Source organism: Nerophis lumbriciformis, linkage group LG35 (assembly GCF_033978685.3).
Source record: "Nerophis lumbriciformis linkage group LG35, RoL_Nlum_v2.1, whole genome shotgun sequence".
Taxonomy (NCBI): domain Eukaryota; kingdom Metazoa; phylum Chordata; class Actinopteri; order Syngnathiformes; family Syngnathidae; genus Nerophis; species Nerophis lumbriciformis.
Genome location: NC_084582.2, coordinates 22174175 through 22190000, shown reverse-complemented (window position 1 = coordinate 22190000; position 15826 = coordinate 22174175). Strand labels below are relative to the sequence as shown.

Here is a 15826-nt window from a genome sequence, read left to right as displayed (position 1 = left end):
TTCAACATCTATTCAATTGAATAGAGTAGATATTGAATAGACGAGATATTTAATGTTCGAACTGAGAAACTACTTCTTTTTTTTTTTGGCAAATAATCATTACCTTAGAATTTAATGGCAGCAACACATTGCAAAAAAGTTGGGACAGAGGCATTTTTACCACTGTGTTACATGGCCTTTCCTTTTAACAACACTCAGTTGAGTAAAAACTGAGGAGACACCTTTTTGAAGCTTTTCGAGTGGAATTATTTCCCATTCTTGCTTGATGTACAGCTTAAGTTGTTCAACAGTCCGGGGTCTCCATTGTGGTATTTGATGCTTCATAATGTGCTACACATTTTTAATGGGAGGCAGGTCTGGACTACAAGCATGCCAGTGTAGTACCCGCACTCTTTTACTATGAAGCCATGCTGTTGTAACATGTGGCTTGGCATTGTCTTGCTGAAATAAGCAGGGGCGTCCATGAAAACATTGCTTGGATTGCAACATAGTTTGCTACAAAACCTGTGTGTACCTTTCAGCATTAATGGTTCCTTCATAGATGTGTAAGTTACCCATGCCTTGGGCACTAATACACCCCCATACCATCACAGATGCTGGCTTTTCAACGTTGCGCCTACAACAATCCGGATGGTTCTTTTCCTCTTTGTTGCGGAGGACACGACGTCCACAGTTTCCAAAAACTATTTGAAATGTGGACTCGTCAGACCACAGAACACTTTTCCACTTTGCATCAGTCCATCTTAGATGAGCAGCAAAGCCGGCGGCGTTTCTGGGTGTTGTTGATAAATGGCTTTGGCTTTGCATAGTAGAGTTTTAACTTGCACTTACAGATGTAGCGACCAACTGTAGTTACTGACAGTGGTTTTCTGAAGTGTTCCTGAGCCCATGTGGTGATATCCTTTACACACCGATGTCGCTTTTGGATGCAGTACCGCCTGAGGGATCGAATGTCCGTAATATCATCGCTTACGTGCAGTGATTTCTCCAGAAACTGTTGGACAATTTGCTCACGCAATTTGTTGACAAAGTGGTGACCCTCGCCCCATCCTTGTTTGTGAATGACTGAGCATTTCATGGAAGCTGCTTTAATACCCAATCATGGCACCCACCTGTTCCCAATTAGCCTGTTCACCTGTGGGATGTTCCAAATAAGTGTTTGATGAGCATTCCTCATCTTTTTCAGTCTTTTTTGACTTTGAGTGAGTTCTCCAGATTCTCTGAACATTTTGATGATATAACGGACCGTAGATGGTGAAATCCAAACAAAAAAATGGATTTAAAATAAAAAAAATATCTTTCCAGACAAAAAAAACTTTGGTTCCAAATCCTTTTTTGGTTACAACTCAACTTCAATTTTGTGGTGTGGCCTTCTCTGGACAATATGTTGGAAGCCTTCTTATTGGTCAGTGTGGGATGATGGTGCGACCATATATGAGCTGCCTGCTGACTACTCCCTTAACACATTTTGGGGGTAAATACCAAATACTAGAGGTGGGCGATATTGACCAATAAGAAGGCTTCTAACTAATGTTCAGAGGAGGCCTCACTCACAAGATTGAAGTTGAGCCTTAACCAAAAAATGTATTTGGAGCCAAATAAAAAATATTATTTGAAACCCAAAAAACTATTAACCCCTCCAGAAAATATTTGCAACCTAAATTTTTTTTTTTAAACACTCTTTTTTTTAATTTTTGTCCACTAGTCCTGAGTCATGTGAGTGCGTGGTAACATGAGGAGCGGCTCTAATAGGATAAAAGGTTTTTACCAGGCTGTTGTCGTTCACTGCAGCTTAATTAAACATGCAGCGTGTCATTCAGTCCGAAGTTCATCAAGTTTAATCAGCACTTATCTTTTTTCCTCATAATAAACATCTCAATGTTTGCTGCGTTACCAGGAAGTATGTTTTGTTAGCATAAGGTGCGTTTGTTTTAATCACAAACAGGTAGGTGTGAGCTTGACCCGAAAGAAGCCGCAAGATTTTGAATGTTGTTCAAAGCTGATCTTAATGTTCATGCAATGAATTCATAGAAAATAAACTAGAAAAATATCCATGAAAGTTGTCATCGAAAGTAATTTATGTACAGCTTAAGTTGTTCAACAGTCCGGGGGTCTCCGTTGTCGTATTTTACCCTTCATATTGCGCCACACATTTTCAGTGGGAGACTGGTCTGGACTACAGGCAGGCCAGTCTAGTACCCGCACTCTTTTACTATGAAGCCACGCTGTTGTAACACATTGGCTTGGCATTGTCTTGCTGAAATAAGCAGGGGCGTCCATGATACAATTGCTTGGATGGCAACATATGTATGTATCTTGTATCATCATCACAGATGCTGGCTTTTAAACTTTGCGCCTATAACAATCCGGATGGTTCTTTTCCTCTTTGTTTCGGAGGACACAACACTCACAGTTTCCAAAAACAATTTAAAATTCGGACTCGTCAAACCACAGAACGCTTTTCCGCTTTGCATCAGTCCATTTTAGATGACCTTGGGCCCAGCGAAGCCGGTGGCGTTTCTGGGTGTTGTTGATAAATGGCTTTCGCTTTGCATAGTAGAGTTTTAACTTGCACTTACAGATGTAGCGACCAACTGTAGTTACTGACAGTGGTTTTCTGAAGTGTTCCTGAGCAAATGTGGTGATATCCTTTACACACTGATGTCGCTTTTTGATACAGTACCGCCTGAGGGATGGAAGGTCCGTAATATTATCGCTTACATGTGGTGATATAATTTACACACTGATGTCGCTTTTTGATACAGTACCGCCTGAGGGATGGAAGGTCCGTAATATCATCGCTTACGTGCAGTGATTTCTCCAGAAACTGTTGGACAATTTGCTCATGCAATTTGTTCACAAAGTGGTGACCCTCGCCCCATCCTTGTTTGTAAATGACTAACTGAGCATTTCATGGAAGCTGCTTTCATACCCAATCATGGCACCCAGCTGTTCCCAATTAGCCTGTTCACCTGTGGAATGTTCCAAATAAGTGTTTGATGAGCATTCCTCATCTTTTTCAGTCTTTTTTGCCACTTTTTGCCGCTTTTTTTAAACATGTTTCAAAATTTTAAATGAGATAATATTTGGAAAAAGTTCAATTTTCCAGTTTGAACGTTAAGTATCTTGTCTTTGCAGTCTATTCAATTGAATATAAGTTGAAAAGGATTTGCAAATTCTGTTTTTATTTACTATTTACACAACGTGCCAACTTCACTGGTTTGGGTTTTCTATATGAAGGGTACCAAATTCGCTTCTTTTATCAGTGCGCCTTATAAACCGGTGCGCCTAATGTACGGAACATTTTTGGTCGTGCTTACCGACCTCGAAGCTATTTTATTTGATACATGGTGAAATGTTAAGTGTGACCAGTAGATGGCAGTCACACATAAGAGATACGTGCAGACTGCAATATGACTCAAGTAAACAACACCAACATTTTATATGTTCCATTGAAAATATACAACATTACACACGGCGCTCAAAAATCTATCAAAATGTTTTAGTATAGCTAAACCGGGGGCGGTATAGCTCGGTTGGTAGAGCGGCCGTGTCAGCAACTTGAGGGTTGCAGGTTCGATCCCCGCTTCCGCCATCCTAGTCACTGCCGTTGTGTCCTTGGGCAAGACACTTTTCCCACATGCTCCCAGTGCCACCCACACTGGTTTAAATGTAACTTAGATATTGGGTTTCACTATGTAAAGCGCTTTGAGTCACTAGAGAAAAGCGCTCTATAAATATAATTCACTTCACTAGTACGACTTTGGTAAGCTATGAAGCCGCACCGCTTGATGGATTGTACTGTGCTTCAACATACGAGTATTATTATGGTGTGTTTATAAGGTAAAACATATTATCTGGCATTTTGTTTCGCAATATTATGCAACAGCAACTTTTCTTACCTTCTGGTACCTGCTGATCTGTATTTGGGATCTGCATAAGTCCTGAAAATTTGCGCGCATCCGCCTTTGTAGTCGATAAGCTTTTTCTTTTTCTCTATCTCCTTGTAATGGGACATTCATCCTCCGCTGTTGCCATTTCTAATATAAAGTAGTGTAAAGTTCTTACTTATATCTGTCAGTAAACTCGCCATGAAAGCGCTAAAACATACCGGTGTAGTGAGTTTACATTATTCACCCAAGGAACTATAGTTATTAGAGAGTTCCGGTCAGACGGTTTTTCACGTGACATATATTTCCACATGAACACGCAGAAAATTTTGGAAAATTGGTCAGTTGAGGTCCGGTACCGTATCAGTTCAAATGTGAAAGGTATCCATCCCTACAACTAAGGAATATTTTATCCATTTTCTATTGCTTAGCCCTAAAGGGTCCGCGGGGGAGGTGGTGGTACAAATCGCCACCTCATCGCAGTGAACAACAAATTATTAGTATTTTAATGTTTCTCTGTAGGAGTGCCACCAAATGTTTACTTTGAAACAATTCTTAAGGGTTAATAAAGTTTGACTCAAACTCATATTAGTGCAGATGTTTGAAACATTACCAACATGTTTTCCAACATTTTGTCTTCAGAGACGGAGCCAAGCTGATTGACCGCGTGACCAGGAGGTTCGCCACAGCGTTTGAACTTGAGGAGGTAATCTGTTGTGAGCGGTAAAGTGATGGGCAAAGTCCTGTGTGATTCTTACGATATCACCGGTGTTGGCTTGTAGGAATGAAATATTAACTATGGAACAAAATAATAGATTACAGTGGGATCGCTTTGTTGTCATGGTCGTGGTCGGCAACAATATTAAGGGCCGTCCATCAGTGCAGGACAAATAAAAACAAAACAAGTCAAGTAACAATAGTCATGAGAAAAACAGTCACACAAATTGGGGTTCTAAACCATCACAAATTATTTTTCACAATTTTTTATGTTAGAACATTTTTCATACCTTTTTAATCAAACTTGAATTTACAGTGAGACAGTTAAAGTTAAAGTACCACTGACAGTCACACACACTAGTTGTGGGGAAATTACTCTCTGCATTTGACCCATCCCCTTGTTCCGCCCCCTGGGAGGTGAGGGGAGCAGTGAGCGGCAGCGGTGGCCACGCTCGGGAATCATTTTGGTGATTTAACCTCCAATTCCAACCCTTGAGTGGGGGCCCATTTTTATAGTGACAGTTAAGGGGAACGTTTTTGTGACGGAGCAGGAAGGCACTAGTTAACAATACTTCAAAGCAATATAATAGAGTAGTCCTAGGCAAAATACGGCCCGCAGGCCACATGCGGCCCATTAAGATTTTCAATCCGGCCCACCGGACGTTCTACATACTTTTTTTAGACCTTAAACATCAAAACTGTCGCCGCCATTATGATGTGCAGTGCTGCTTTTAAATGACCGTAAGTCTTGAACTATACAAAGTATTTCAATGGTTGAAATCTGCACTTTTGGGTGTTTTACGAGTTATTACGATAATCTACGTCACAGCAGCTCAGACCAGGAACAAGCCAGAGTGGGCGGGGTTTGTTTTCAGAGCAGCCAGCCAGAAAAGGCTGTGTCAGAAACCGATGCGGAAGCAGATTTTTTACAACAAATGTCTGCATAAAAGTGATAATATATAATATTGTAGGTGTTTATTACACTTTGCATTGTACATATTTTGGATGTGTTTTGCTTGATTGTAAAAGATGTCTATGGAGGAGCTGGTCTGAGTAGTAAAAAAGGAACGATGTTCATATGTTGTTAATATTCAGTGTTTTATCGTTCATAGTTAATATTGTAAATCCCACTTTCTTTATTTTAATGTGCATTTTGGGTGTCCCACTCAGTAAAAAACTGTAAAGTTCCATTCCGTTTTGTTTGAGGCGGTCTGTTTTTCGAATTCTATCGGACATTGTGACTTTTGGTGTTAGTGTTCCTGAAAAAAATGGACCCAAACACACACATCTAAATGTTTACGTATAATTTATACACACATACACCTTGGCCCCCCAGACACATTTTCTTCTCTCAATCTGGCCCCCGAGTCAAAATATCTGCCCAGCTCTGACATAAAAGGTAGACAAATCAAATTGATTGTGACCTTGTCGTGCCTATAGAATGTAAAAACAATGGAACTGACCATGCTGGTATCCGCAAGCTCATTCATTGACTTTTTTAATGCGCTTCTTCACACAAAACTGGGACACTCTGCAGATCGCGGGGCCCGACACAAAGCGAGGGCCGCCCCCGCATACACACGGACCCTCCCTCACATTCAAAGATATTGCACGTATTGCATGGATTTGTCATTTCAAGAGTCAGTATTGCACGGGAAAAGACATATTTGGCAGTGTTATGTTTCAAAATTGCACAGAATTTTTTTAATGGAAGTTGGCAGAATTTAAGCGGTTCACAGCGGAAGGAAAAGTATTTGGTTCTGTTTTGGCGCCACGGCGTGTTGCCTTGTCAAAGACTCCAGTTCTGTTATGAAGTCGTGCCGAGTAGCCTTACCGGATTCTTTCTGCACGCTCTGCCGACTATCCTTATCGGAGTCTTTGGTTTAGTCATGGAGCCTCGCCAAGTCGCTTACCAGAGTCTATGGTTCTGTGGTGATGCCATGTCTAGTAAATGATAAATGATAAATGGGTTATACTTGTATAGCGCTTTTCTACCTTCAAGGTACTCAAAGCGCTTTGACAGTATTTCCACATTTACCCATTCACACACACATTCACACACTGATGGCGGGAGCTGCCATGCAAGGCGCTAACCAGCAGCCATCAGGAGCAAGGGGTGAAGTGTCTTGCCCAAGGACACAACGGACGTGACTAGGATGGTAGAAGGTGGGGATTGAACCCCAGTAACCAGCAACCCTCCGATTGCTGGCACAGCCACTCTACCAACTTCGCCACGCCGTCCCCAAAGTCTTTGGTTCTGCCGAGTAGCCTTCCAGCTGAATAGCAGAGTCTGTAATAAATGGATAAAGCTAGTGATGTGTATTTCTGGTCTTGTCATCCTCGTCCGGGCAGAAGGGCGACACTATCAGTTTTATATTCCTTCTTCCTGTCTCTGTGTGTGTGCTAAGTCAGTGTCTGGAAACAACTGCTTTAAGTCATAACTTAAATGTTGGCATTGAGCTAAACAGGTAGTCTCTTCTCAAGGTTAGGGCTATCACTTTTGCATTCTGAAGTCCCAATTAGGGCCTCTTTTCCTATGAGAAGTGATCCAATCCACCTGCGAATGTCAAACTAAGGGGCCTTATGTGCTCAAACTGAAATACCACTGTTTACTTAAACTTGGTGGTTTGCTTTCTCCAAGATAAATATGAACATTCACTATATGCAAAACATAATATGAGTTCATTAATTCGCTTCACTAGGTTTCTATCTTTTGTGGCGTTTGTAGCAATCTGAAGTCTCACCTTATTCATTTTGAGAAGCGATGGTTTATTGTGTAACGTCCAACAGAACAAAAACTTACAAGTAGCTACAATGCTCATTGGAAAATATATCAGAGTTAACGTGAATTAATCGTAAAATACAGATTTGAACCAACGACCCTGGCTCCACTTTTCGTATGATTCAGTTTTCAACAGATCCTTTGGAATGAACAAGATGAGGCAAATCCTGAAGGAATTGTGTGCGAATGCTCCAATGCTAAAGTTGAACTGAATTTTTTTCAGAATTGTTGAAGTAGAGCACACAGGCTGAATATTTTGAAGTTGGAAGAGTTTGAATCAGATGAAAAATGTGGGAGTTGTGGAACTTTGAAGAATGTCCCATTCATTTCAATGGGAATTTCCCCAAAATTTGGGAATTTAGGGAAAAGCGGGAATTTTTTTTTAAAAATGGTAAAAAACTTGAAAGGTCTGAATGAGTTGAAATGGTTGGTGTTGGAATTTTTCAAATCGGTCGAGAAATGTTGAAGTAATAACATGTTGAATTGAGAAATGGTATTGCGTAATTCCTGGAATTTTGTGAAAACCGGGAAATTTTCCAGTTCAAATAAACAACTTTGTTTTTTGTCCTGATTAAGAGGAATGTTTTGACAGTGGAATGGTTGAAATGCGTTTAAAAATGTGTAAGGAGTAGTCGCCAGAAAAGAGGGTGGAAATAGGGCTTTGGAAAAAGGTATTTTAAATTTCCAGGATGGTGGAATGTGTTGACGGTGGAATGGTTTGGATCGGTTGAAAAATGTGGAAATGGTGGAAGTTTATAAAATGGCCAATTAATTTTGAATGGGAAAGCCAGCGTTTCCTAAATAGGCTGAACAGTTTGAAGTTGGAAAGGTTTGAATCGGGTGAAAAATGTGGGAGGTAGAGTGCGCCAAAATCTGGAGAAGAAGAATAATAATTTCAAGTTGATGGACGGGACCGACTTTGACGGCACATCAAATCCAAACTGGAGCAGTAATTAAAACCCTTTGGTCAACTTTTAATCAGAAGGGTTCAATCTCTCTCCTGTGCTAGTTTGAGGCCGACACGACAAACGCGCTCAGAGGAGATAATGTTTGAAAAAAGGTGACCGGTTTTTACAAAACTTTTGTTTTGAAGGGGAAATTGCAAACTTCCTGTTGATTTTTGCTGGGAGTCGTCAATATATGAAATGTAGGTCTAAGTGAGACCTACATAGAGGTTTTTGTTTCATGTCTCTAAGACATTCCTACTGGAAGTTACAGGCAGTTTTGTCTTTGAGTTTTCTTCCTAGGAGCAGTTATGTCTGTGTTTTCTTCCTAGGGGGCGCTAGAGCGCAATTTTGAGTTTTGGGGTTGGATTTTTTTATTAGCTCGCAATTTTTGCCAGTCCAGTTTGGTGAGTTTTGAAGCATGTTAAGGGGGTCAAATTACAGCTCAAAGAGGCAAAAGTGACTGTTTTTAGTAAACTTTTGTTTTGAAGGGTGAATTGCCAACTTCCTGTTGATTTTTGCTGAAGGATGTCAATGTATGAAATCTAGGTCTAAGTCAGATCTACATAGAGGTTTTTGTTTCATGTCTCTACGACATTCCTACTGGAAGTTACAAGCAGTTTTGTCTGTTTTTTCCTAGGGGGCGCTAGAGCGCAATTTTTTTTTTATTTTTTATTTTTTTTTATTAGATGGCAATTTTGTGTCAAATATGGTGAGTTTTGAAGCATGTTAAGGGGGTCAAATTACAGCTCAATGAGGCGGCGGAATAATAATAATAAAACCTTACAATTACAATAGGGTCTTCTGTCCCAAAGGGACATTGCGGTCCCTAATAATAAAAAATAAATGAATTTTGGAGCATTCACACAATTAGTAAGTAAACCAAGGTAGCTTCGTGTATTAAACCTTGTAAAATGACAATGATGTGAAAAAGAAATGGTGCGTCTAAAAATGGTTCAAATGAAGAAAAGGTCTAACAATTGTACGTGTGTTTGGTGTGTGGACAGTTGGAGAACTTTGCCACCAACTACGATCTGGGTTCTTCTTCCCGGGCGGTGGACCAGGCCATTGAGAGGACCAAAGTCAACATCCAGTGGGTGGCTGACAACAAGGCCACCATAGGGGACTGGTTTCGAAGCAGATCCGACTCATAGACAAACAACTGTGGTTTGACTCCGTCAAACACAAAGTTCTTCTGAATCCAGAATATGGAGAATAATTTCTGGACCGGAAGACGAATCAAATGGCTGAAGCACTTTTTCAAACAGTTTTCTCAAATGATTTCGGAGATGTGGATGAATATCAGGAATTAATGCATTGTTGATGTATTTTTTTGTACTGCAGCTGAAAGACTTTGATGATGCTAGAACAGATTTAAAATAGCCAAAGAACACAATATTTTTAAATTAATCATGTGTTGCTAGCATGTTTTATAAGACAAGAATGTTTGTTGTAGTCCAATTATTTGCGTGTGTAGCTGACATGACGCAGGACAGGATTCGAACCCAGATTATTACCCGGTTCATTCACGTCACGATGGGCAGCACCTGAATCATATTTATGCTTCTTGTTATTTTATCAGGTAATATCTTCACAGATTGATGGAAAAGGTGTACAGTCAGTATGTATTTATTTGCAAAATAAAATAAAATGTTTTTTTTTTTATTCTTTTGGACCTTTTTGCTGCATAGACTCAGCAATCCCACCAAATCTGACCATGCATTAGTGTCAATGTGCTCATTTTCTTTGTATGGTCTAAAACTGTCTCTCTCAACCACCCAAAAAATGTCTGTTTCTCAGCTGTGGTCCGTATGGGACTCAGTTGTAATACACCGTTCACCATTTGTGGCAGTAATAAGCCAGTCAGTTAACTGACAAAAATATAAAATAGGATAGACCAGGGGTGTCAAACGTACGGTGAATTACAGCTTTTATCCGGCCCGCGGGATGAGTTTAAGTATAAAAATGAGCCGAAATTTTAAATGAAATAAACCGCTGTTCTAAATGTGTCCACTGGATGTCGCAATAGCAATTCTTTGTATCTTTGTAGATCAGGGGTCACCAACGCGGTGCCCGCGGGCACCAGGTCGCCCGTAAGGACCAGATGAGTCGCCCGCTGGCCTGTTCTAAGCATAGCTCAAAAAAATTAAAAGTACGGTAATATTAAAAATAAATAGCTCAAATAGTAGCACTTACCAGTGAGCTGCCTCTATTTTTTTTAATTGTATTTATTTACTAGCAAGCTGGTCTCACTTTGCTCGACATTTTTGATTCTAAGAGAGACAAAACTCAAATAGAATTTGAATATCCAAGAAAATATTTTAAAGACTTGGTCTTCACTTGTTTCAATAAATTAATTTTTTTTTTTTACTTTGCTTCTTACAACTTTCAGAAAGACAATTTTAGAGAAAAAATACAACCTTAAAAATGATTTAAACACATATATCTTTTTACCTTTTAAATTCCTTCCTCTTCTTTCCTGACAATTTAAATCAATGTTCAAGTACATTTTTTTTTTATTATTGTAAAGAATAATACATAAATTTTAATTTAATTCTTAATTTTAGCTTCTGTTTTTTCGACGAAGAATATTTGTGAAATATTTCTTCAAACTTATTATGATTAAAAATAAAAAATAAAATATTCTGGCAAATCTAGAAAATCTGTAGAATCAAATTTAAATCTTATTTCAAAGTCTTTTGAATTTCTTTTATAATTTTTGTTCTGGAAAATCTAGAAGAAATAATGATTTGTGTTTGTTAGACAGCACGGTGGAAGAGGGGTTAGTGCATCTGCCTCACAATACGAAGGTCCTGAGTAGTCTTGGGTTCAATCCCGGGCTCGGGATCTTTCTGTGTGGAGTTTGCATGTTCTCCCCGTGACTGCGTGGGTTCCCTCCGGGTACTCCGGCTTCCTCCCACCTCCAAAGACATGCACCTGGGGATAGGTTGATTGGCAACACTAAATTGGCCCTAGTGTGTGAATGTGAGTGTGAATGTTGTCTGTCTATCTGTGTTGGCCCTGCGATGAGGTGGCGACTTGTCCAGGGTGTACCCCGCCTTCCGCCCGATTGTAGCTGAGATAGGCTCCAGCGCCCCCCGCGACCCCAAAAGGGAATAAGCGGTAGAAAATAGATGGATGGATGGATGGATGGTGTTTGTTAGAAATATAGCTTGGTCCAATTTGTTATATATTCTAACAAAGTGCAGATTGGATTTTAACCTAACATGTCATCAAAATTCTAGAATTAATCTTAATCAGGAAAAATTACTAATGATGTTCCATAAATTATTTTTCAAATGTTTTCAAAAAGATTCGGATTTGCTAGTTTTTCTCTTCTTTTTTTCGGTTGAATTTTGAATTTTAAAGAGTCAAAATTGAAGATAAACTATGTTTCAAAATTTAATTTTAATTTTTTTCATGTGTAATTCATGATTTTTAAAAAAATGTTAGTGGCTAGCTAGTTAAAATGGGATATTGTGATTGATTTCACAAGACTGTGCACTTAGAGAAAATATAAAAAATAAAGTGTTGCATATTGATATTTATCTGTTTCTATATATATTTATTGTGAGAAATCATTAAGATGAGCAGTGTTTCCACAAAGATAAATATCATTAATTATTATTAATAACATAGAGTTAAAGGTAAATTGAGCAAATTGGCTATTTCTGGCAATTTATTTAAGTGTGTATCAAACTGGTAGCCCTTCGCATTAATCAGTACCCAAGAAGTAGCTCTTGGTTTCAAAAAGGTTGGTGACCCCTGTTGTAGATGATGCTGCATATGTACAAAATAAACCACATGATGTCAGTGCACCAGTCGAGGAAAATGAGCAAACTACATAAATACCATCCTGTAATTTGATTTTGATACATATTTTTTTTATCTTGATAGATAGAAAATTAACACCAATTAGTTGACTGATGAACATTATCACATCATTTATTCAGAAAATATAAATAAATAAATGATAAATGGGTTGTACTTGTATAGCGCTTTTCTACCTTCAAGGTACTCAAAGCGCTTTGACACTACTTCCACATTTACCCATTCACACACACATTCACACACTGATGGAGGGAGCTGCCATGCAAGGCGCTAACCAGCACCCATCAGGAGCAAGGGTGAAGTGTCTTGCTCAGGACACAACGGACATGACGAGGTTGGTACTAGGTGGGGATTGAACCAGGGACCCTCGGGTCGCGCACGGCCATTCTCCCACTGCGCCACGCCAAGGACAAATAAAGATAGAATACTATAAACCGCAACATGCAAGTGTAAAAAAAAAAACATTATGATTTGTACATTTTCAGAATGTGCTTGTTCTATTTTTAAACAAAGAAAACTGTCATGTCTGTGTGATCATGTTTTGTTTTAGTCATGTTCGGTTTTGTTTTTGGACTTTTTGTGCACTTTTGTTTGTTTTGTCACCATAGCAACCATTAGTTTTCACCTGTCACGTCACGCACCTGTTTCACGTTTTGAGTCACGCACCTGTTTTCACTAATCATGTCTGTAGTATTTAAGTTCATTGTTTTCAGTTTGTCTTTCTGGCGACATCCGCATTTATGCTCTGCACATTCCTGACACTTGGTTTCATGTCCATCGTTCATGCTGCTCCTTTAGTCCATGCCAAGTAAGTTTATGTTTATTAATGCCACAGTTAGTGTTTTTTGTTGTTCATCTGTCAGGACTTGGGCTATGGCGTGGTTTGTTCTCCCGAGGTGCAAATGATTTGGACCAGATATGGCGTGCAGGTGAATACATATTTAATTTTAACACTCAAAAAAAGAATAAACAAAAGGCGCGCACAAGGGCGGAAGTACAAAGCTTGACTATAAACACAAAACTTGCACAAAGGCAGAAACTATGAACAATGAAACAAAACTTCCTGTCACTCTGCTTCACACTCTCCACACACCCTTATGACCCTTGCTGCTCTTTTTCATGCCGTTTTCTCGTCCAAGTAAGTTTTCTTTATTCATGCAAGTTTTGTTTCATTGTTCATGCCAGAGACGGGAGCAGACCCAACAAAGCAACCAAGAGAGCCGACATAGATGGCTTCGCTCACTCCTCCTTTGTACCATCCGTCCTCCCGGTTCAGATTCTGTACATTTTGTCCTTAAAGGAGTGTTGTTTCTGTTTTCAACCATTCCTAAAAAGACATTCCTAAAATGTAGCCTCTAACAATTAACAGGAGTTAGAAACGTTCTGGTCACAGATGCTCCTTTTGTGCCATTTTTTTTTTTTACAACTGAAGGAATGTTAACATGGGGGATTCCAGTCTCACCAATGATGTTGGGTTGATAGTAGTCGATCCACAGCAACCTCAATGCTAACAAGGGGAAATTCCATTCTGTCGTTGGCATGACAGAAGGTTTGTTCTTTTGCACCTCAACAGTTGTTTTTTTGGTACCTGTACCAAACTGTATTGCGATACTTTTCGGTACTTTTCTAAATAAAGGGGGCCACAAAAAATTGCATTTTTGGCTTTATTTTAACAAAAAATCTTAGGGTACATTAAACATATGTTTCTTATTGCAAGTTTGTCCTTAAATAAAATAGTTAACATACTAGACCAGAGTTTTTCAACCACTGTGCCGCGGCACACTAGTGTGCCGTGAGATATTGTCCGGTGTGCCGTGGGAAATTATGCAACTTCACCTAAATGGTCCAAAAGATGTTTTTTGCAAATCAATAATTAAAATCTGCAAATAATGTGCCGTTGCTTAGTGTCTGTGCTGTGTAGAACTCGGTGGGTAACCACGTAATACTCCATGTCAGTAGGTGGCAGCGGGTAGTTAATTGCTTTGTAAAAGTCATAAAGTGTCGGGTGAGACGAGGATGGTTTGTTGTGATCCCAATATGCAGACCACATCGGGAGGCAGTGTGCAGGTAAAAAGGTATGTAATGCTTCAACCAAAAATGAACGAAAGGGAAAGGCAATGGCTATGCAAAACGAAAATAAAACTGAACTGGCTACAAAGTAAACAGAAACAGAACGCTGGACGACAGCAAAAACTTACGCAAAAAATACGTCCGTTCTTGACATGACAATCAACAATGTCCACACAAATAAGGATAGCAACAGTGTAAATAGCCTTGCTTGCTAACACAAAGCAGGTGCGCGGAATAGCGCTCAAAGGAAGACATGAAACTGCTACAGGAAAACACCAACAAAACAGGAAGGGCCACCAAAATAAGAGCGCAAGACAAGAACTAAAGCACTACACACAGGAAAACACTAACAAACTCAAAATAAGGCATGACGACCTGGTGGAGTTTCTTTTCTTTTTTTTTTAACGTTTTCTGCTGGTGGTGTGCCTCCGGATTTTTTAAATGAGAAAAATGTGCCTTGCCTCAAAAAAGGTTGAAAAACACTGTACTAGACAACTTGTCTTTTAGTAGTAAATAAGCAAACAAAGGCTCTTAATTAGTCTGCTGATGTATGCAGTAACATATTGTGTCATTTATCATTCTATTGTTTTGTCAACATTAAGGACAAGCGGTAGAAAATGAATTATTAATCTACTTGTTCATTTACTGTTAATATCTGCTTACTTTCTCTTTTAACATGTTCTATCTACACTTCTGTTAAAATGCAATAATCACTTATTCTTCTGTTGTTTGGATGCTTTACATTAGTTTTGGATGATACCACAAATTTAGGTATCACTCCAATACCAAGTCGTTACAGGATCATACATTGGTCATATCCAAAGTCCTCATGTGTCCAGGGACGTATTTCCTGAGTTTATAACCATAAAATACATTTAAAAAAAACAAAAGAAGATTTTGTGATGCTAAAAAACATTTACGTAATCATAGTAGTATCGACTAGATACGCTCCTGTACTTGGTATCATTACAGTGGATGTTAGGTGTAGATCCACCCATGGCGTTTCTTTATATTGTGATGCGGGTGAGCAGGGATGATACTTGTAAGAAACTTACTTTATTTGTTGCCATGGAGGCGAGGATTAGTGACTTAGAAGTAGCTAAAACACTGCGGATGGACGTTAGCCGCTAACTAGCCATGTCTTAAAGCACCTCTTCTTGAGGGCGTTTCAGTGTTATAACTTCACCTTTATCGTTAGTTTTTAAGCCAAAATGCGTCTGTTCTCCCTTTTCTGTCTACACACTGTGTCTGCTTGTAAGTACTCTGTGATTGTGCGCTGCCGAACATGCTCGTCTGCTCCTAAACCAGCAACGACATGATGTGACGACGACTTGGGGGATCGGTACTTTTTAGAGGCGGTATAGTACCGAATATGATTTATTAGTTTCGCTGTACTATACTAATACCGGTATACCGTACAACCCTACTTCCTTGTGTTGAAAAATAAATAGCTGGGGTTGTGGCACCAGCTTCTGGACTAGATCCAAGTCTATGAGCATGAACTGATGAAGCCTACTTGGATCACCTCTTCCAAGACAAACTGAACAGTCCAGTTGCGATCAATTGAGTGCCCTGAGAATATGAACAGCAAA

At 39.4% G+C, this 15826-nt stretch overlaps 1 protein-coding gene across 1 annotated transcript in view; it reads left to right on the top strand.

Moving 5' to 3' along the window:
• Nucleotides 1–10320, top strand: part of LOC133575083 (aminopeptidase N-like) — a 57220-nt gene extending 46900 nt beyond the window's left edge. The window contains exons 19-20 of the mRNA XM_061927544.1: nucleotides 4533–4596; nucleotides 9341–10320. Of these exons, the coding sequence (XP_061783528.1) occupies nucleotides 4533–4596; nucleotides 9341–9487 (211 nt within the window). The 3' untranslated portion in view covers nucleotides 9488–10320. The remainder of the gene's footprint in view (nucleotides 1–4532; nucleotides 4597–9340) is intronic.
• The last annotated feature ends 5506 nt before the right edge of the window (nucleotides 10321–15826 follow it).